The 20,486-nt window shown below is 41.6% G+C and overlaps 2 protein-coding genes across 3 annotated transcripts in view; one reads left to right on the plus strand and one right to left on the minus strand.

The window, feature by feature from the left end:
• THOC7 (THO complex subunit 7) lies at positions 1-20,468 on the plus strand. Of its 2 annotated transcripts, XM_063122063.1 has the most exons (9): positions 1-243; positions 3,262-3,379; positions 9,411-9,538; positions 11,520-11,606; positions 13,965-14,022; positions 17,643-17,709; positions 17,832-17,901; positions 19,698-19,767; positions 20,196-20,468. In XM_063122063.1, the coding sequence occupies exons 1-8, from the start codon at positions 225-227 to the stop codon at positions 19,754-19,756; spliced, it is 606 nt and encodes a 201-aa protein (XP_062978133.1). In that variant the 5' UTR covers positions 1-224; the 3' UTR covers positions 19,757-19,767; positions 20,196-20,468. The 2 variants fall into 2 exon arrangements, with proteins under 2 accessions (XP_062978133.1, XP_062978132.1); XM_063122062.1 differs by lacking the exon at positions 20,196-20,468 and having other exon boundaries at positions 2-243; positions 19,698-19,960.
• Positions 20,049-20,486, minus strand: part of C3H3orf49 (chromosome 3 C3orf49 homolog) — a 12,426-nt gene continuing 11,988 nt past the window's right edge. The window contains exon 4 of the mRNA XM_063122061.1: positions 20,049-20,326. Within this exon, the coding sequence (XP_062978131.1) occupies positions 20,132-20,326 (195 nt within the window). The 3' untranslated portion in view covers positions 20,049-20,131. The remainder of the gene's footprint in view (positions 20,327-20,486) is intronic.

Below are 20,486 nucleotides of genomic sequence, written 5' to 3' on the forward strand. Positions count from 1 at the left end.
CGCGACCACCACCACCGCCGCCGACACCACCGACGACGACGACGCCACCTCCTCCCCCTCCATGGCCGCCGCTTACCCGGCTGCCGCCGCCGCCGCCGTCGTCGCTGCTGCTGCCGCTGCCGCTGCTGCATTGTGGGAAGCGGCCGCCTGAGCCGGACCCACCTCACTCGCCGCCGCCGCCGCCCAGACCGACTCCTGCATCAGCCGCCGCCGCCGCCATCGCCATGGGGGCCGTCACCGACGGTGAGAGAACCGACCGACCGACCCCCGGCCCAACACGGGGCGGCCGCGGGCTGCGTCCTTCCGTGCCTTCCTCTCCCGCTCCCTGCCTCGGACGGGCCCAGCTCGTGCGTCCCCGCCACGTTCCCCCTTCTCAGGCACGGCCTTCCCAAGCCGTCTTCTTCGTCAGCCGCGCTCGGTCTTGGCTCTCCCTCGCTGTTCCCCTCAATCCTGGTCGAGCCGGTTCTTCTCTCCTCCCCGTGGCTCCGTCCCGGGATGAGGTCTCCTCTTCCCGCATTGGGACCTCCGGCAGTCCCGCCGCCCCTTCCTCGTGGCCCAGAAAAACGGCCCTCCCCAACCGAGGATAAAATCCAACCTAAACCCTGATTTAGAATAGACCCATTGAAATGCACAGGACTTTCGTCATGCCTGACAAGTTCCATTCATTTCAATGGGTCTACTCTAAGTAGGACTTAGATTGGATTTTATCCCAAAAAAATCGGATGTCGCCCATCCCCATTTCTGCCTTGTAGCCCTTAGTGTGAGGTAGAAACAAGTATCGTTCTAATATCTCTGCGTTCCCCATATTCCCATTTTTCTTACTTGAAGCTTTCCTAACCTGTAGCTGTGAACCTCTCTGTCTACCCTATTCTCACAACCTAGTCTCTCCTCTTTATTGTTGTTATTTATTTATTTATTTATTTTGTGCCATTAGAGTACATGACTCTGTTAGCATTACATATCGGGTTCCAGGGAGCTTACAGTCTAAAATAGACAGTGAAGGAAACCAGGTGGGGGAGAATGAGGATACACAGGAAGAATGTGAGTAAATAATATTACCTACATTTCAGGTTTAATTATAGATTGTTTGGGATCTAGATCCCTTGTTCCAAGGAACTAAAATCTCAAATGACCATACATCCTCATGCCCTGAGTGTTTGTCTCCCTCAGGTACCCTATAAATGTAAGTCAGTTGATAAATCCACATAGGGTGAAGCAGGTCCATGTCTGCTTGCCCTGCCACTGATTTTCACACGCTCATCCAAATCTCTGAATAGAACCTACATGCGTACAATTTCTATGGCCATTGGCTCTCTGCGCATGATCAGGGAGTCTGCCTTGTGCAGGGTTCCTGATTGTACAGAGCTTTTGTATGATTGTAGTTGGTCTAAATGTATGGAGGTTGAAGGGAGACTGTGCCAGCAGGTGTGATCCCATTCTCCCCTTCATGTTCAATGTATACGGAGATGAGGGACTAAGGTGGCTTTATTCATGGCTACAAAATTGTCTCTTCCTGTAAAGAGTTCCCTGCTCCACATTTTCTGTAACAAGAATTTAAAAATGATTTCTTCTGAGAAGTCAGTGGAGCAAACCTACCTCCCCATGGTAGAGCAGACCTATCTCCCCTTTCTCGTCTCACTTCCAGCTCATATATTTGATTATTATTTTGCATTCCATTTCCTCCATAGTACCTGATTCTTGTTCACATACTTGATTTTGTGTTCTTTCACTTCTGATTGCAAAATTAATGTTTTGCTTCTGATTGCAATAATAAGCTTCTGTCTTGACAATGTGTATGTTTAATAGGGCTGTGCCTCAGGCTTCGGATTTGGAAATCCAAACCACAGAGGCCATTTTATGGCGGATCCACCATTTCCTTGCACAGCCTTAGGTCGCCATACAGACTACAACTCCCAGCATGCAGTGCCTGGGAGGACTGTACTTACTGGGGCCCAGGAACTGAGGGCATACATGTACTCACTTCCACCATCACCTGCTCCTCTGCACGATCACCAGCTTCCCAGCATGATTGGCCGCTGCCAACACAATCCAGAATACTCCATTGACCCTGGAGGGGTCCCTGCATGCTCTGCAGGCCTCATGTAGCTGCCAGCTTCCCCCAAGAGCCACCCACTTCCTTTACCACAGTGGGGAAGCCAACAGCTGCAGGAAGGAGCCAGCCATCACATGGAGGAGCAGGTGATGTCAGCAGCGAGTACACGTATGCCCTCTGTTCCTGGGTCCTGGTAAGTACAGCCCTCCCAGGCACTTCATACTGGGAGTTGTAGGCTGTATGGGGGCCCAGGGCTGTGCAAGGAAATGGTGGATCCATCATAAAATGGCGGATCTGCCATAAAATGGCCTCCGTGATTTGGATTTCTGAATCTGGGGCCCAAGGCTTGCACAGCCCTAATGTTTAACTATGGTCCCATGTTTCTTCTTTATAATTTTATGGTAATACTACAAGCCTATACCTTTACATAAGCCCCATTATACTCAATAGGACTTTCTTCTGAGCAGACATGTATAGGATTGTGCTGTAAGGCCCCATCTGTATGACTACATGAAATCAGTTGCTGATTATGTAAATAGTGCAGTGTAATTAGAAAGACTGTATTCTCCCTTATGAGCCTGCCCATGCTTTGAGATCTTCTGGAGAAGCCTTTCTTTCAGTCCCACCATCTTCACAGGCGCGGTTGGTGGGAACGTAGGAGAGGGCCTTCTCGGTGATTGCTCCAGTGCTTTGGAACTCTCTTCCCAAGGAAGCTAGACTGGGTCCCTCCTTGATGTGCTTTCGGAAGCAGGCAAAAACTACTTTGTTCCAGCAGGCCTTTGGAGAATAATCTGGTCCTCCATCTATGTTAAGGACTTGTAAAATTGTCATGTATTTTAAACGTTTAATGTTTTAATATTGTAAAATAAATTAATTTTTGTACATTTCCCTCCTAAGTTTAAAATATATATGTTTTAAATTTTGTAAAGCCGCCTTGAGGCCCAGTATTGGGCAAAAGGCGGGATACTACTACTACCACTACTACTAATAATAATAATAATAACTATAGTGTGTCAGTTCAGTTAATAGAAAAGACTATACAGGCCTCAATCTTACATGTACTTCCAGCTAACTAAACCCATTGAATTGTTGGCTTCTTTTTTTAAGTTAATAGGTTTAGGATGAGATGATTCCCTTATCTAATGATAGTTTTCTGAGACAACCATTACATTAACATTATTCATTGAAAAATGTTGTTTCTACTTTAGATGAAGTTATTCGCAAGCGACTTTTGATTGACGGAGATGGTGCAGGTGATGACAGACGAATTAATTTGCTGGTGAAGAGTTTCATCAAATGGTGCAATTCTGGATCGCAAGAAGAAGGGTATTTTGCTATCTGTTACCTATAAATGGAAAATGAGAGCAGTCCATCTAGCACCAGTGCTGCATAATATCTTGATTTTACTGGGGCATGGGGATTGTGTCCAGTGACATACACCAGTAACAAATGTTCTATCCAAAATACAATACTGAAAGAAGTATTTTAGAAAAGCAAATATTTAAAATAGTTTAAATTTTATAGACTGTAAACAATTGAGAACAAGGTATGAAACACCAATTATCTAATTACTTGATGTTTTCAAGTATATACTGTTCAACACCCTATGTAGCATTGTGAACATTTTTGGCAACAGTTGATAATGGGTTTTATAGCAGCTGCTGAATAGCATTACTAACTAAATAGTATGTCGTGGAAAGAATCATTGATAGTTCTGCTAGAAAAAACAACAAATATTCTAGAAGAAAACAGTTTTGAGAGCATGATACACAATTATATCTTTCATCTCCGGAACTTTCTCCTGATGTTCATGATCGTATCTCGGCATGTCTTTCAGATATCTCAGCTTGGTTGCTTCATCGTCGTTTGAAACTTAATATAGCAAAGACTGAATTGCTTGTTTTTCCTCCTTAACCTTCTCCTCATCTCTCATTCTCTCTTACTGTCAATGATGTTACACTTACTCCAGTCAAGGAAGCTCGTAGTCTTGGCTTTATATTTGATTCCTCGCTCTCCTTTATTCCTCATATTGAGGCAGTAGTTAAATCCTGTCGTTTTTTCCTGTATAATATTGCCAGGATTCGATCATTTTTGTCTGTCTGTTCTGCCAAGACTCTTGTTCATGCATTGTTTATTTCTCGGTTGGACTACTGCAATCTTCTTCTCACTGGCCTGCCTTCTTCTCACATCAGTTCGTTGGTTTCTGTTCACTACTCTGCCTCTAAGATCATCTTCTTGGCTTGCCGCTCTGACCATGTCACTCCACTTCTGAAATCTCTTCATAGGCTTCCAATTCACCTCAGAATCCAATATAAACTTCTGTTAACCTACAAAGCTTTTTACTGTCTAGCTCCTTCCTATCTTTCCTCTCTCATCTCACACTATTGCCCCACTCGTGCTCTTCGGTCTTCAGATGCCATGTTTCTCACCTGCCCAAGGGTCTCTACTTCCCTTGCTCGGCTTCGTCCATTTTCTTCGGTTGCCACTTACGCCTGGAACGCTCTTCCAGAACATTTGCGAACTACAAGTTCAATCGCAGCTTTTAAAGCTCAACTAAAAACTTTTGTTTTTTCTAAAGCTTTTAAAACTTGATTTTGATCTGACTCTTATACTGTTAGTTTTACTCTACCCTGTGCCTGTTTGGTGCATTCTCTTCCCCTTCTTATTTTTTTATTATGATTTTATTAGAATGTAAGCCTATTTTATTGTTTTACTCTGTACAGCACTATGTACACTGATGGTGCTATATAAATAAATAAATAAATAATAATAATAATAGTGCAATAAATGTATAATTGCCATCCATTGGTTGTGTATAGTCCAAATTAGGGTGGATTTGATTTAATTCAGTTTGATTTAAATCACTACTCAGAAAGACTAGTGCATTTTGTTCATTGAATTTTTTGAAACTTAGCACTTAAGAGGTTGATTCTGTGTACATAGATTTGCAAAGGAACAGTGGGATTGTGATCTCTGCAGACACATTCACAGTTCTGAGAACTGTAAAACCAAGCATCTGTGATAATATCTTCTAGATAGAAAAATTGCCCAATAATCTTACAGAAACCTCTGGAAGAGCATGACATTGTGAATGGATTAATGGAATTCATTTACCAAAAAAATTAAACATTGCATGAATATACAGCCTCATGCTACATAAGTAAAAACTAACCCTTATTTCATGATGACTATAATGTATCTTAAATAGAAAACTATCTTTAGATAGATTTTTCCTCAAAAAGCATTTTATTTTAAAAAATCCTATTTAAATAAAAAAAAATCTTTTTTTTTTTTTAAAAAAAAAACATTGATTTTTATCCACCCTGGTCCAAATGCATTCCTTCAAGTCTCTGCTTTTGCTTCAGGGTTATGGCATTGGACATGCTCTATCAGATAACTGCCCCACTGCTGTGCAGTAGCCATGTGGCTCTGTCAGGTGTTGCAGGCACCTTGATTGTTGATGACACAGCATCATTCTAATGATAATGGCTATGTCATTGAGTGGCAGTTTTTAAAAATGTTTTTAAAAAATTTTTTAAAAATGCTTCAGAGCAGGGAAGGGGAATTTATGGCCTCCAGAAGTTGTTGGACTGCAGTTCCTATCAACCCTCACCATTGGCTATGCTGGCTAGGGCTAATGGGGGTTATAGTACAACAACTTCTCGAGGGTCACATATTCTCCACTATTCATTTAGAGGCTAAGTATTCTACCACACCACTCCAATGCAAGAACATTCACTATGGCTTTTTTATTTTTGTAAAGGCTAACATAAGGATACGCACACATTTCCCCCTCTCAGAGAAAGCTTTGTGTTATTTTTATTCCATTTGACTTTTGAAAGCTATACATTCTCCTTCTCCACCGTTTGAGTGAATATTTCTCTTCCTTCCTTCCTTCTTTCCTTTTTAGAAAAGTGACAAGTGATAGTATGATTGTCCCAACAATAATCCTGTTCTATCTGTTACATGTGGATTGGATATGGCATTATTGCCTTTGAATAAGGACTTCCAAGGCTATCACACAGAAGTTAAAATATGGTTGGGCGGGCAAGCAGGCACTAATGATCTGAAGCAAACTTCACTAGAAATAGGAATATGTTATTAGAAAAAAAAATCAAAAACTAGAATATATCATACTTTTTCAAAAGTGCTTTGTAAATCTATAAAACAGTATTGGCAAAGAATCGGATAGCATATGAAATGTATTAAAATAATCAATTTTAGCTGTACATTATTTATTGTTGATGAACACTTCCACAAATCCAGGCGGTTGGCATCATGAAATTGTGTTTATGCTTTTAGAAGTACAAGCTATGCAAATCAATTTAATGTAAAGTATAAACATCTGTTAGCTGATGATTTTGTTGTTGATTTATCATTTGGTTTTTAATTAATTGAACCATTATATTTAAACAAGTTTGCATTTTTATATTGCTTGAGAACTGCTATAGTCTGTTTATTAGCTCCACATTTCTCTTAAAGCTGAGATTCTAAAAGCTGTTAAACTGCACTCCTCAAACTATTTACTAGGGATGTGCTCCGCTCCGATTAGAAGCGTAGAAGCAGGAGCGAATTGGCCTGCTCCGCCTTGCCCAGAGGAGGAGTAGAAGCGGACTGCGGACCCCTAGAAGCAAGGCGAAGAGAAGCGCCCATTTTCGGAGCGCTTCTCTTTCCGCGGATCGATCTGATCGCCATTTTGAAACATTTCGCCCATAGGATTGCATTGCGGAAAAGAAAAGGGGATAACTGTGTTGTTTTTGAAGCTATCTTTCTGAAACTTCTTGTGCTTAGAGAGTCATGGCTGGGGGTCATTTTGAGCCTACTCTCAGCTCTCTGCGTGGTGCGGGTCGCTTGCTAGAATTTTTTTAAAAACCGGCGGGAAAAATACCTTTTCCGAAGGGCTGAGGGGCAGAGTCAACTCCCGGTCATGATCACAAGATCCCAAAGTTGGAGGAGGGGATAGGCAAAACGGGTAACTTGGGATTCTGGGAACTTCTCTTTCTTATTCTGAACGGACTTTTCCCAGTGTTTTTTAAAACAGTAGCCCCACCAAATGCACAAACACAACCTGAAATCATATACTAAGCCAATAATAAGAGAGCACTGCTACCCACCCTAACTTTGGGGAACAACTGAAAAGATGTGGTGCAAGGAGATGAGCTCCCCTAGGGCATGCCATGTGGACGTGCCCTCACTCTCTCCTGTACTTGGAGGGCCATCAGAGCCCTCCAAAGAGAGTAACCCGGTGGAGCAATGCCTATCATGAGTTGAAGTGAGAGCTTTGCTTCTTAAGACTGGGTCTCAGAGCCCTCGTGGTGGAGCAATGCCTTTCATGAGTTGAACTGAGAGCATTGCTTCTTAAAAGACTGGTGTCACTAGGACCAGTCAAATTGGCAGATGCTTCCCCCTCCCCTGGGCACGTCCCCCTCTTACTGGTAAAAGACAGATATAGCCTTTTTTTAAAAGTTCTTCTTGTTGTTTATTCAGCAACACTGCTGCTTTTAATTCCACCCCTCCTTCGTTTATTTATTTATTTATTTATTCCATTTTATATGCATTACTGGCTTATCCTTGGCTCACTTCCTTATGCCCCCAGAAATGTCTGCTGCCTGCCTGCCTGCCTTCCCTCCCTCCTCCCCTGCCCGCCTCGCAGGGATGGTTTGTGTCTGGCTTTGACTCAGGGGAGAAGTCCTTCCTGCGCTCACTTGGAGTTCTGGAAGTTCCAAATCCATTTTTCAAGTGTGGAAGAAGATTCATATTAGGTTGATGATCTCTACTCCCCAATTCATGGCATCTTGGGATTTCCTTTGAAATGGCCCCATTGAGCTGTCTGCAGGTTTAAGCCCCACCAAAAATCAGGGGATGATGGGATTGTCTTGTACCTTGGCATGATTGTGGGTCTAGATGGCATCTGTGAGTGTGCCCACTTCCCTTTTTTTTTATCTGTCCAAATGTCAGAGAACAGTCCACGTCTGCAAATGGGGTGCCCGATTTTCATAAATTCCCCAAAAATCAGGGGATGATGGGACTGCCTTGAGTCTTGGTGTGCGTGTGTATCCCTGGATAAGCTGTCATGGTGGCAAGTTTGAGGTTTCTAACGTGCAAATTGACGGAGCTATCGAAAGGGGTGTGAATGAGGTGCCCGATTTTCATAAATTCCCCAAAAATCAGGGGATGATGGGACTGCCTTGAGTCTTGGTGTGCGTGTGTATCCCTGGATAAGCTGTCATGGTGGCAAGTTTGAGGTTTCTAACGTGCAAATTGACGGAGCTATCGAAAGGGGTGTGAATGGGATGCCCGATTTTCATAAATTCCCCAAAAATCAGGGGATGATGGGATTGCCTTGAGTCTTGGTGTGCGTGTGTATACCTCCATGAGGTGTCATGGTGCCAAACTTGAGGTTTCTAACTTTCACAGAAAAAAAGTTGTATACTTTTTTAGCTTAATGCAAGCCTATGGGGGGGAGGAAACGGAGCTCCGATCCGGATCCGGAGCTCCGGAGCAGAGCGGACATAGGCGGAGTGGGGGCAGAGCGAAGCGGCCCGATCCGCAAGTCGCAGATCTGGAAGAGAAGCGGAGCAGGGGGTCCGTGCACACCCCTACTATTTACTGTGGCCCCATCTATGTCACTTTAAGGGATACAGTTTAACTGCTTTAAATATCAGCTTCCCTTGCTGCTTTGAAGCTGATAAAAGCAGCAATAAGCACAAACACTGGGGAGAACCAAGTTAGGTTCTTTTTGAAATAGCTGAGACAGACACTGGGGTGCTGATTCATTTTGTCTCCTCAATTGCTTCTTTCTCTCTAGCACCATTGAATTCAGTGGGACCTACTTCTGGGTAGGCTTGTATATGATTGCACTGTTAGGTTACAACCCTATGCACACTTTTGGGAGCAAGTACAAATAGATTCTGAGTTAACATAGTTAGGATTCAGCTGCAAGTAGTCAGGATAGGTTAGAGACACTCCCCCCAACCCCCGCAGTACCCTTTCTAGAACAGAAACAATCAAAAGGAATAGAGTGGGATTCCTTTTTAACCTTAATTAATAGCCAATACAGAGGCCCCGTTCAGATGACACGCTAAACCATGCGGCTTAACTACAAAATGGTTAATGGAATACTTAACCATGGTTGACGGCATCAGAGAGCTTCAGCTATGGAGCAGTATATAAATGTAATAAATAAAATAAATAAATAACGGTGTCGTCTGACACATGTTTTCCCTAACCATCGACCCCATTAACCATATTGTTCATTCAATCCAGAGTATGACCTCTGAGAATTATTGTAAAATGTCCATGAGATATTCACTTCTTGAAATGCATTCATTCAATAAATTCCTTCTCTGGTTTTTAGGTATACCCAATATCAGCGCATGCTGAGCACTCTGTCACAATGTGAATTTTCAATGGGAAAAACGTTACTTGTATATGATATGAACCTCAGAGAAATGGAGAACTATGAAAAAATCTACAAAGATATAGGTACTGAATATTAGTGTCATATATAAAGTTCAGTTTTAGAAAAAAAAATCATTCTGCTGGCAGACAGACATTTTTATTCAGATGCCTTTGGCATTTAAGCTGGGTTGCTGTCAACTAAAGTTTTAAGTGGTGTATTATTGTTATTGCTTTTTATTGATGTTTTTCTTGTGTTTTTAATCTGTTTTTATGTTTTAATTGTATTTGAATTTTACTGTTGCTGTCTGTCTTGAGTGCCAGTTTTGACAGAACGGTGAGATATAAATTTAATAAATAAATATACACATAATAAATAGAAAAGTAATAAACAGTTCTGAAGCTTTTACAATATACAATACTTTTAGCTATGCAGGATATCATTTATTCTTGCCACAATCCTTTAAAGCAGGAGCTCACAATCTGCGTCCCAGGAGCTGCATGCCGTCTCCCAAAGCTTTTACTGCACTTTCCCCATAAGGGTGCTTTAGCCATCCCACCACCACTGAATTGCCCACCGCCGCCTGTACTCTATAACATATGTTGGCTTTATTTCCATGTTATAAATTGAAACCTGAAGCTGCATGCTAAAGGTCTAGGATAGCCTTTAATCCTTGGTTTGTTGGAAATATCATCCTGTAATCCAGATAAGACTGAGGTAGATGTTTCATTTGCCCAGGAGAGTGGTGTTCAGCCTGTTCTGAAGAGGGTTTCACTACCCGTAAAGGATCAGATGTGTATCTGGGGGTACTCCTTGATCTATCTGTCACTAGAGATGCAGGTGAACGCTGTGGCATTCAGCATGTTTTACTGTTGGTGCACCAGCTGTTATTCTACCTGTACAGGGAGGCCTGGTAACTTCCCATTTGGACAACTACAATGCATTTTTGACTGCCTTTTACGTTAGTCTGAAAACCTTAGTTAGCTTGGAATACAGCTGCAAGTTGACTAGCTGGGATTAGTATGTGCATATCACACCAGTTTTTTGCCAATTTCATTGGCTCTCAGTGCATTTTCAAAACCAATTCCGAGTTCTGGTTTTGAATTGTTAAAGCCCTTTGTAGTTTGGGACCAGGGTACCTAAATAATCACTTGTTTCAACATGTGGTGCCTGGACTTTTAGATCCACTCTCATTGGATGAGGTGCAGTGGGTGGCTATGGGGGAAGGGCCTTTTCCGTGGTTGCACCGCAGCTATGGAATGCTCTCCTCAGAGAGGCTCACTTGGCTCCTATTTTGATGTCATTTTGATTTTGGGCAATGGCCTCTTTATTTCCCCAGGCCTTTTGATCTCTTCCATTTCTAATTTGTTTTATTTTTGCCTGTTTTAATGCTGCCTTTAGGCTGCAATCCTATATGCCACAGGTGGAGAAGTTGTGGCTCTCCAGACCTTGCTTGAATGCAGCTCATATCAACTGTAGCTCAGCATAGCCAATAATGAGGGATGATGGGAGTTGCAGTTCAACAACATCTGGAGGGCTACATGCTTCCCATTCCTGCTGTGCACACTTACCTGGGAGTAAGCCCCATTTGACTCAGAACTTACTTCTGAGTTGACATGTTTATGTTCATGCTGTTGCAAGCTTTACTGTTGATCTGTTTTATTGTTGGTATTCTTAATTTGTTTTTATTCTTTTAAACCACTTAATTGTAGGGTGGCATATCAATACATAAATATTCCTAAATACACATCCAAAATTTTGGCAGGTAAACACACCAGATTTTATGGAAGATACTATAAATGTATCTTCTATTTCTTTGACATTTTTATAGAAATATTAATTTCAGTAGGTCTGCATTCTGAGTACTCTGACAGTAATTACAGTATTAGAATACACAATGTATTATGATTTATAGACCTACTCAAAATTACTAGAGATGAAACTTGAAAGCCAGATGCTTTATGTAATGTTGCCACTTATGGCACAAGTTTTCACAGTTTAATAAATAGTCATTGTGACATTTATAGATTTGTGTCAAATCACTTTTCTTTTTAATTTCTTTGGAAGAAAATAGCATAGCCGCAGCACATGAAAAAATTGCAGAGTGCAAAAAGCAGATTCTTCAAGCAAAAAGAATACGAAAAAATCGCCAAGGTAATGGTTTATTTTGTATTTATGTGAAGGGGCATATAAATTTATCATTTGATGCTTATTAGACAAGGGTTCTAAAATTGCATGATTATTTTCAGTTCTTATGAAAACTCTGGTTTATTAAATCTTCATAATTTAATTACTAAATATGCTTTTGATTACACATCAAACTTGAACAAGCCTGAATGTAGTAGACTTAACCACAAAATGCCTGCTCTTTTGGAATGTTTTCTGGTGAAATAACTGGAAATACTAGCTGTGTTTGGACAATTGGTGGTGAAAAGAAGCCAGAGTGGCTCCTTTTCCCCACTCCATGTGTGCCGTTTCCGTGCCAACCATTTCTCTAATCTTGTCATCCAAACCCGGTGAGGTCCATGGCATGGGTGGCTTCGAAGTCACCCCCAACTTACTGTAGGGTTTACAGGGTGGTTTGGGAGCCACTCTTCCTGTGCACCTCTCCATGTTCAGATAACATGGCAACCCAGCTACAGCACGGGTAATTAAGGAAATGGCGAGTGTGCAAACTGAATGCACAGAGAGAAGGAAAGAAGCCACGGTGGTGTCTTTTCCTCCGCTGCTTGTCCAAACCCAGCCAAGGTCTTCACAGTTTTCTCAGGCTACTTATGGTGTGCCTAAAGAATGTAGAACAACTCTCAATGTAATTTCCCTTTGGACCACTGAACCTACAGGTGGTTCTTATTCATTCAACCAGATTTTGAGTCCCTTCCAGGGTCCTGTTCCGAAGTAATGCTAAATATTTAATATTTTTCAATGTATTTGTTAAATCCATTGTAAATACAGTTCCCTTTGCTGTCCCTCCTGCAGCTCGCCGCAGAACTGCCAAATCTGCTCCAGAGACTCCTCTGCAGCAGATTTGGGAGGCAGCTGTGGGTGCAGGAGAAAACTGTTCCACCTGGGGTTTCCATTCCTCTGGTAGATGGTCAGAGTCGTATACAGCCCTTAGTGTGCATCCAACCATAGTTTGCTGTTTTGTCTGAACCTACTATACAAGGTTTGTGCAATGCATAGTTTTTCACAAAACAGGATCATTAAACATGTTTTAATCCTGTCTGTCTCTTCCGCCAAGACGCTTGTTCATGCACTGGTTATTTCATGGTTGGACTACTGCAACCTTCTTCTCTCTGGCCTTCCTTCTTCTCACATCAGTCCACTGGTCTCTGTCCACCACTCTGCCGCAAAGATCATCTTCTTGGCTCGCCGCTCTGACCATGTTACTCCGCTTCTGAAATCTCTTCATTGGCTTCCAATTCACTTCAGAATCCAATATAAACTTCTCCTGTTAACCTTCAAAGCTTTTCACAGTCTAGCTCCTTCCTATCTCTCCTCTCTCATCTCACACTATTGCCCCGCTCGTGCTCTTCGCTCCTCTGATGCCATGTTTCTCGCCTGCCCAAGGGCCTCTACTTCCCTTGCTCGGCTCCGTCCATTTTCTTCTGCTGCCCCTTACGCCTGGAACGCTCTTCCAGAACATTTGAGAACTACAACTTCAATCGCAGCTTTTAAAGCTCAACTAAAAACTTTTCTTTTTCCTAAAGCTTTTAAAACTTGATGTTGTGCAGACTTTATACTGTTAGTTTTACCCTACCCTGTGCCTGCTTACCCTACCCTGTGCCTGTTTGCATTCTCTTCCCCTCCTTATTGTTTTACTATGATTTTATTAGATTGTAAGCCTATGCGGCAGAGTCTTGCTATTTACTGTTTTACTCTGTACAGCACCATGTACATTGATGGTGCTATATAAATAAATAATAATAATAATACTATGCAAGCAAACTGCTTAGATGGGCTAAAGCACAACTCAGTGTGAGTGACGGCTTCTGTAAGGGTAGTATGGATCCCTTAATTGAGACCTAGGCCGTTTCTACACCTGCCTTTTTTCCAGGGATCATCCTGGGATCATCCCTGTGCATCCAGATGACACACAGGGGATCCCGGGAGCAGGCAGGGACGATCCCTTCATTTTGCTGGGATAATCCTTAAGTGTAGAAAGGGCACTAGATGAGTGGGAATGGGTGGGGGTCTTATTCTTCCTCCATCCAAATAATGAGTCTATACGAGGAAGGGGATTTGTAATAAGAAGATAGACTGAGGTAAAGAAATAGGAAGGCCAGTATGATATAGAGAAGCAGTGCTATATGGCAGGGTGGCAACTGAGCCGTTATCCATGCATAAGACATCCCAATTAGATTGTTTTAGTAGGGGTTTTTTATTTCTAAGTGTTTCTTGTCTCAAAACTATAAATGTATTTTTTTAAAGTGAGTGAAATTGTACTCTTTTATTTTGTGTTATTTAAATAAAGCTGGATGTGGTCCTTTTGATATTTCTTTCTCTTTTTTTCAGAATATGATGCTTTAGCTAAAGTAATACAGCACCACCCAGATAGGCATGAAACACTGAAGTAAGTATGAATCTAACATTTGGTATAAAACTATGATAATAATTTATTAGAGATACTGCCACATTGTTATGAAGTCACGTAGTATAAAACACTAGGGCAGAATAATTTGGGGTACCCTATAGAAATTCACGTAAAATATTTGAACCTTCACATGTACAAAATATGCCTTGACTTAATAAGAACTACAGTTATATAATTATAATCACAGTTCTTTTGATTAGCCCCTGGCTAATACTACATCTACTTGTCCTACTCCCTCTTCAGTTCAGTCAGGGCTGAGGGGGTTGTATTGTATTTTCTAGGCAGAGATCAAGCTTCTGGGATTCCTCCATAGCTGTTCAGTCCAAGAACACTGCAGGAATAGTGCCCTGAGCACTACATCCATGAGAACTGTAGTTTCTGGATCTTTAGTAATGCTGCTATTGCACTAAGGGGTGGACCCAGGGCCAAACTAATTACAAGCTGAGCACAGACTTTGGGTTGCAATAAGCCTGGAAGTTCTGAACTGAAAAATTCTGTACTCTGAATATCCAATTCTGAATATTGGCTTTATCACTGCATCCACCATGTTGCCTTAATTTTTCAAGGCATTCTCCAGGCTTTCTTGTACCACAATACAGGAACTGCTGCACTATACGCATCATATTAGTAATGAAGTTCGTTTTTTGGTAGTTTACAAAACCTATGCATATTTTACCTGCAGTAAGTTCTGTGAGTGTATCCAGAGACCCAGATATTGGATGAATTTTAGCCATTGAAGATCTGGAGACAATCTCTGGAAGAGTCCATTGTACCACCTGTGTGGTCAACCCTTGCCCTTCTTGGTTGCTAATATCTAGCAAGAGGGGTTTAACCGGCTATGACCAGGAGGACATTGCTTCCTTATTTATTTATTTATTTATTTATTTATTCATTCATTCATTCATTCATTCAATTTTTATACCACCCAATAGCCGAAGCTCTCTGGGCGGTTCACAAAACCATGAGAGGACATGGACCTGGCCACCTTGAAAGAGGCAGTTATGAGGCCCTTCCTGAAGAAGGCCTCCTGAGGAGTGTTCAGACTTCAGGCTAGTCACAAATGTTTCCTTCCTGGGAAAGTGCTTGTGCATTGATTATACAGCAACTCCAGCTGCTCTTTGGGTACTAATGATTATTTGGTTCCAGTTCAATCTGGGTTTCAGGCCTAGAATTGATACAGAAATAGCCTTGGTTGCTCTGATGGATGGCCTTTTGATACCATCAACCATGATAACTTTCTGGAATGACTGTGGGAAGCTGATGAATCTAAAGTGATTCTGTTCCTACAGGGATGGGGCCTTCCAGAAAGTGGTGCTAGGGGACTATTGTGCAGGCCCATGGCAGTTGTAGAATAATGTTATTTGTTTGATTCATAGTTTTTTAACCTGCCTTTCATGGAATCTACCCTCATAAGGTGGCTTAAAACATAACAAGTAACAAATAACAATATACTAAAATGCATAGTTATTAAAACAGTATATCAATAACAATAGAACAACATTAAAATTAGCAGCAGCAGATACAAATACATTTTAAAAACTTACTTGTTTTCTTTGGTTTTTAATAGAATTTTTTTAAAAGTATATGCTGCTATTATAACTGGCACATTCTTAAATTTGTTTAAAATTAACTTATTATGTTCTAAACTTTTTATATTTTTATATTGATATTGCTGTTTTGAAAGTTGGCTAAAATTCATTAAGAAAGAAAACACAGCACCATAAAAATGCCGAAATGTGAACTGGAACAAAAGTTTTTAATGCTCTCCCTGGAGACCAATAAAGAAGGGGCAATATATATTTCTCTGGGGAGGGTATTCCAGAGATGTAGGGCTGCCACAGAAAAGTCCCTGTTCCTGGTACTTACCAGTGTAACCAGAGAGCAGACCAGAGAGCAGAGCCCGTGCCTCCTCACATCCAGGTTTGTTTTGTTTTTGTTTTAAGTATTTTTAAACAATTTAATTATGTCTACAACTCCCAGCTGGGCACATCCACTGACAGCTGCTTAACTCTCCTCCTTGGCGATGCTGTTCCTTGACGCTCTATCAAGGAGCAGCATTGGCAACGAGAGGATGTCTCAGAGGATGCGGGCACTTGTGGGCTGCCAAAGACATGCTGGGAGGTGTAGTAGTGGCATGTAGAGTGGCTGATTTTAAATAAAGCAAACCCGGTCACTATCTCTCAATCCTAGCTCAGCTCCCACTTCCCTGACCTCTTACTAACTGTCTTTGTTCTCCTTTTCTCCAGCTGCCACTAACCACGCCCACCATTCCATTCTAGCCTCAGCTATCAGTCATTCCTCCATTCAGTCTTCTGTTTCAATGGTATAGTCAGGCTTTTACATAAAAATCATAAACTTTATTCAGTAATTCCTGCGTCTTTCTTGTAATGTTGTGGTTTAGTTATAACGGGGGGAAACGCGGCATAAAAAATATCATCCAAGTTAAAAGGCCTTGTGGGGAGGGGAATCACTTGGCACTAGAAACCTATCAATACAGTCACTAGGCAAGCCTGCCTGGGAAAATGAAATCCATAAGCAGGGTGCCACAACTAAGAAGGCCTGCTCTCCAGTTGTCTCCCACCATACCTCAGATGGTGTTCAAAGATTAACATGTTATTCAGGGAGCTAGGCTTGCGCTACAACTCCCAACATGCCTTGGGTGGGAAGAAAGATTTATCGGGCTTTGGCAGCTATCATCTGGAAGTGGCTTGCCAGTCTGGGCCTGAAGGGAGAGTGCCTGTGGCTGGCGGCCATCGGGAGTGGGAGGGTGCAGCTCTGGCCCCGTCGCCGACAGCAACAACTGAGCTAACCATCAGTCAGCTGGCTGGCTCCCTTATGGCCTACCTACAGGCACCAATAGCACAGTGCAGCATGAACTGGCTCGGCCATCATTGCCGGCCTCGGCGCTTCAGTACAGCCTCCTGCCAGAGCATTTGGTGGGTGAGAAGCGCAGGCTGAGGCAGGGACAGGCCTTCAACCCCGCTTCCCTCAGAATCTTCCCAGCACTTGCCAAGAGCTCCGAGCAGAAGATGGTTGAGCGAGCCGTGGAGAGCTGTGGCTTTAAGGCAGCCCTAGCCTGCATCAGGGGTGAGAGAGAGAGAAAAAGAAAAGAATTTAATTCGTTTTAAAGTTACCTCACAGGCCTAGCACCAGCCTACCTTGTGGGGTTGTCTTGAGGGTGAGAGAGGAAAAAAAGAAACAAATTTAATTTGTTTAAAAGTTAATTCACAGGCCTAGCACTGGCCTACTACTTTAAGATGATTACCTCGCAAACATATAACTTAGGGAAGCTGAGCATAGGCGGCTATATCAGCTAGCTGTCTAATAAGGTGGGTTTTAAGGAGGGCTTTTTCAACAGAGGTCTTACCACCGCCTCCTTCAGGCAGGCTGGAACCCTGCCTTGGTGAAGGAAGGCATTGACTGTTTGCTCCCACATGAACTTGCCTATGCATTACGATCCTCTTTCCAGGTCCCCCTTTTCCTCAAAGGTGATGCAGGTGGTAACTGAACATAGGGCCTTCTCAGTTGTGATATCCTGACTTGCTTTTCAGTGCCTTTTTACTTGCCAAGTCTTTTAATGATATTTAATGTTCCCTCAGGCAATTGGAAGCTCTGGGAAAAGAACTTCAACATCTTTCCCATATAAAAGAAAACGTTGAAGACAAAGTAAGTTTTCCTTTCCCCCTCATTTTATAATAGAATTATTTGTGCATTTAGTTATATGATTATTGATAGATAAAGAAAAGAAAATTACGAATGTTTCAGTATTCCATTTTGTTTTGTTTTAGCTGGAATTGAGACGAAAGCAATTTCATGTTCTTCTGAGCACCATCCATGAACTTCAACAAACACTGGAAAGTAAGTTATTCTAGTACATAAAGACAAGCCTTGCTTTTCTTACCTATAGATGCTGAGTCTGTTCAGAATTAATAATCGAGAACATCATCCTTCCTCTTCTCTTGCATTCCTTCCCTCACTTCCTTGTTTGCTTTTAACATCCAATGTGGCAAAATATGACTTGCCCTTACAACAAAGGGAGGTAATCAGATCACACAAGGGAGGTGAGAAAGGTTATGCAAGACTGTAGCGTGTTCCTAGTCCTCCAACCTATGGTTTGGATTTCAGAAACATTCCAACCATTCCTAAAAAGACACCTATAGTCGTAATGAACTCCACAGAACTACATCTGTGTGACAAAGATTCACAGATTTTGGAGTATACATTATGTATAAACTGCCATATACAGTTTTTGCTTTTACATTGGGCCTATTCAGATGACACACTAAGCCATGGTTAGGCTGATAACCCTTTTGCAATGAATGGTTAGTAAGCGTGTTTAAACCGTGCTACCTTGGTTAGGAATGGTTTACACAATACACTAGGTCATGGTTCACACGATATGCTAAGCCATCACGTTTAGCTCAAATTGCGTAATCGCCATAGCTTAGCATGTCATCTGAACAGGGTCGTTATCTCTGATGAGCACTATAACGGTGGGAGAACTTTGCTGAATCCACTATATGTTAATGCTAATTCAGGCACATAGATTCTCGTGACTTTGTTCGGATCAAATATTGTAATCCATGGAGGAAACAATATATTTTAAAGCACATATCAGCTTTACCTTTTAAAAGGCTTGAGTATAATTTTATCTCAGTAACATAAGACATCTGCACTAAATGTTGATCTCAGTATACATAAGAACATAAAAAGTGCCATGCTGGATCAGACCAAGGATCCATCTAGTCCAGCACTCTGTTCACACAGTGGCCAACCAGCCATCGGTCAGGGACCAACAAGCAGGACATGGTGCAACAGCACCCTCCCACCCATGTTCCCCAGCAGCTGGTGCACACGGGCTTACTGCCTCGAATACACAACCATCAGGGCTAGTAGCCATTGATAGCCAACCCACGTGATGTAAATGTGCAGTAAGAGAGAAACGCACATTGAAATTATACTTTTTGATGGTTAGGGCTTGGCAAGCCCGTCATTTGATTATTTTAGGTGTCCTGAATGGGCAGCAAATCGTTAGTTTATTCATTTGTATTTTTATTCCGAGAGAGAGGAGCTTGTGGAATTTTCTGTCTCAGGTTTAAAAAAAATGTGGGCACCTTGACAGGTTGTGGTGGGAGAGGAGAGTGCCATTTGCTGTTCTGCCTCAGGCAGCAAGATGTCTTGGGTCAGCCCTGCCATCTTATGAACATAATACATGGAAGTAATCTCTGCTAAAATGAGTTGGACTCACTTCCAAGTAATGTGTTTAGGGTCAGGATGACAAGCAGAACAACCTGGGGTAGTGTAAGTTGTCCCACTGCCTGAGGGAATCAGATTCACAGAAATCCAAACTCTTTTGGATCTGTTGCAGATTTCTCCGACGTTCCTAGTGGGTAGTAAAGTAGTAATTTGTATCAAGTAACAAATTAAGATTTGGGTTCCCAAATCTTGTTCAATTTTACCTTACAAAAAGCATGCAAAGTTCTTCAATGAAAGGTGGTTCCATAAAAAAATATATATCATAAGCTTCACTATATTGTCTTTCAGATTCACTTTAATAATGCTCACAATGATTTCAGGGCATGACATTTTCTAGCAATCTACATAAGCATTCCTTCTAAGATGAAGATTTTAAAATAATGAACACTTTATTTCAGATGATGAGAAAGCAGAAGAATCCTCTGACACGCCAATGGAAGCAGAAGATAAACAATAGATAGGCCCTAGGTATTTCTAAATAATTAGTTTCTCCTGATAAATGATTAGAGCTCTGAATTTATTTTTTATTTTACTTTTTATCCTGAGAAACTAAATCATGTTTCATTGAAGTGAATTTATCTTAATGTTTAAAATGCCCCTTTATCTTTGTATACAATAAATTGTTAAAATTGCATAATAAAGTAATTCGGCCTTGGATTTACACCATTTAGAAGCATTTGTGTTTTGAAACTGGGCTACCCACTATATGTTATAATTTATGTCGTAAATTGTCTTCTGAGCTCAGATTAGAGAGATGATGAAATTGGAAAACCACAACTTCTTGTCTGTTCAAACATACAGATCTTTTTGGCTTATAATAACTCAGAAGTTGTTAGCAACAACATCTACAAGGAAAGCACATGTTTTTCAGTTTGTGTTTCTTTGTTGTCCTTAAGGAGACTCTTTGAAACTGCTTAGAAGACTGGAGTATCTTGTCTCCCAAAGACTCACAGTGTTGCAGCTCTGCACTTCTCAGAGCCAACAGTTGTATGGATTTTTCACTGATGTTATCCAAGAGATTATCCACCTAGTAAGAAAAATGTGAAGTACAACAAAATAAAATAAGTGTATTGGAGTTAAAAGAAAGATAAAAGGTTTCAGGCGCTGAAGAAGGTTGTTCTGGATGGTGGTTTTTTAAACATAGTAGAAAAATGTAGAAACAGTGGAGATTTTATGTGATGGATGTC

The sequence above is a fragment of the Elgaria multicarinata genome, chromosome 3 (assembly GCF_023053635.1).
Source record: "Elgaria multicarinata webbii isolate HBS135686 ecotype San Diego chromosome 3, rElgMul1.1.pri, whole genome shotgun sequence".
Taxonomy (NCBI): domain Eukaryota; kingdom Metazoa; phylum Chordata; class Lepidosauria; order Squamata; family Anguidae; genus Elgaria; species Elgaria multicarinata.

Bases quoted from the DNA above. Each gene is read 5' to 3' on its own strand.
- THOC7 (XM_063122063.1), top strand. The intron at 17,710-17,831 runs GTAAGTTTTCCT...GTTTTGTTTTAG, and splicing joins AAGAAAACGTTGAAGACAAA to CTGGAATTGAGACGAAAGCA. The intron at 17,902-19,697 runs GTAAGTTATTCT...ACTTTATTTCAG, and splicing joins ACTTCAACAAACACTGGAAA to ATGATGAGAAAGCAGAAGAA.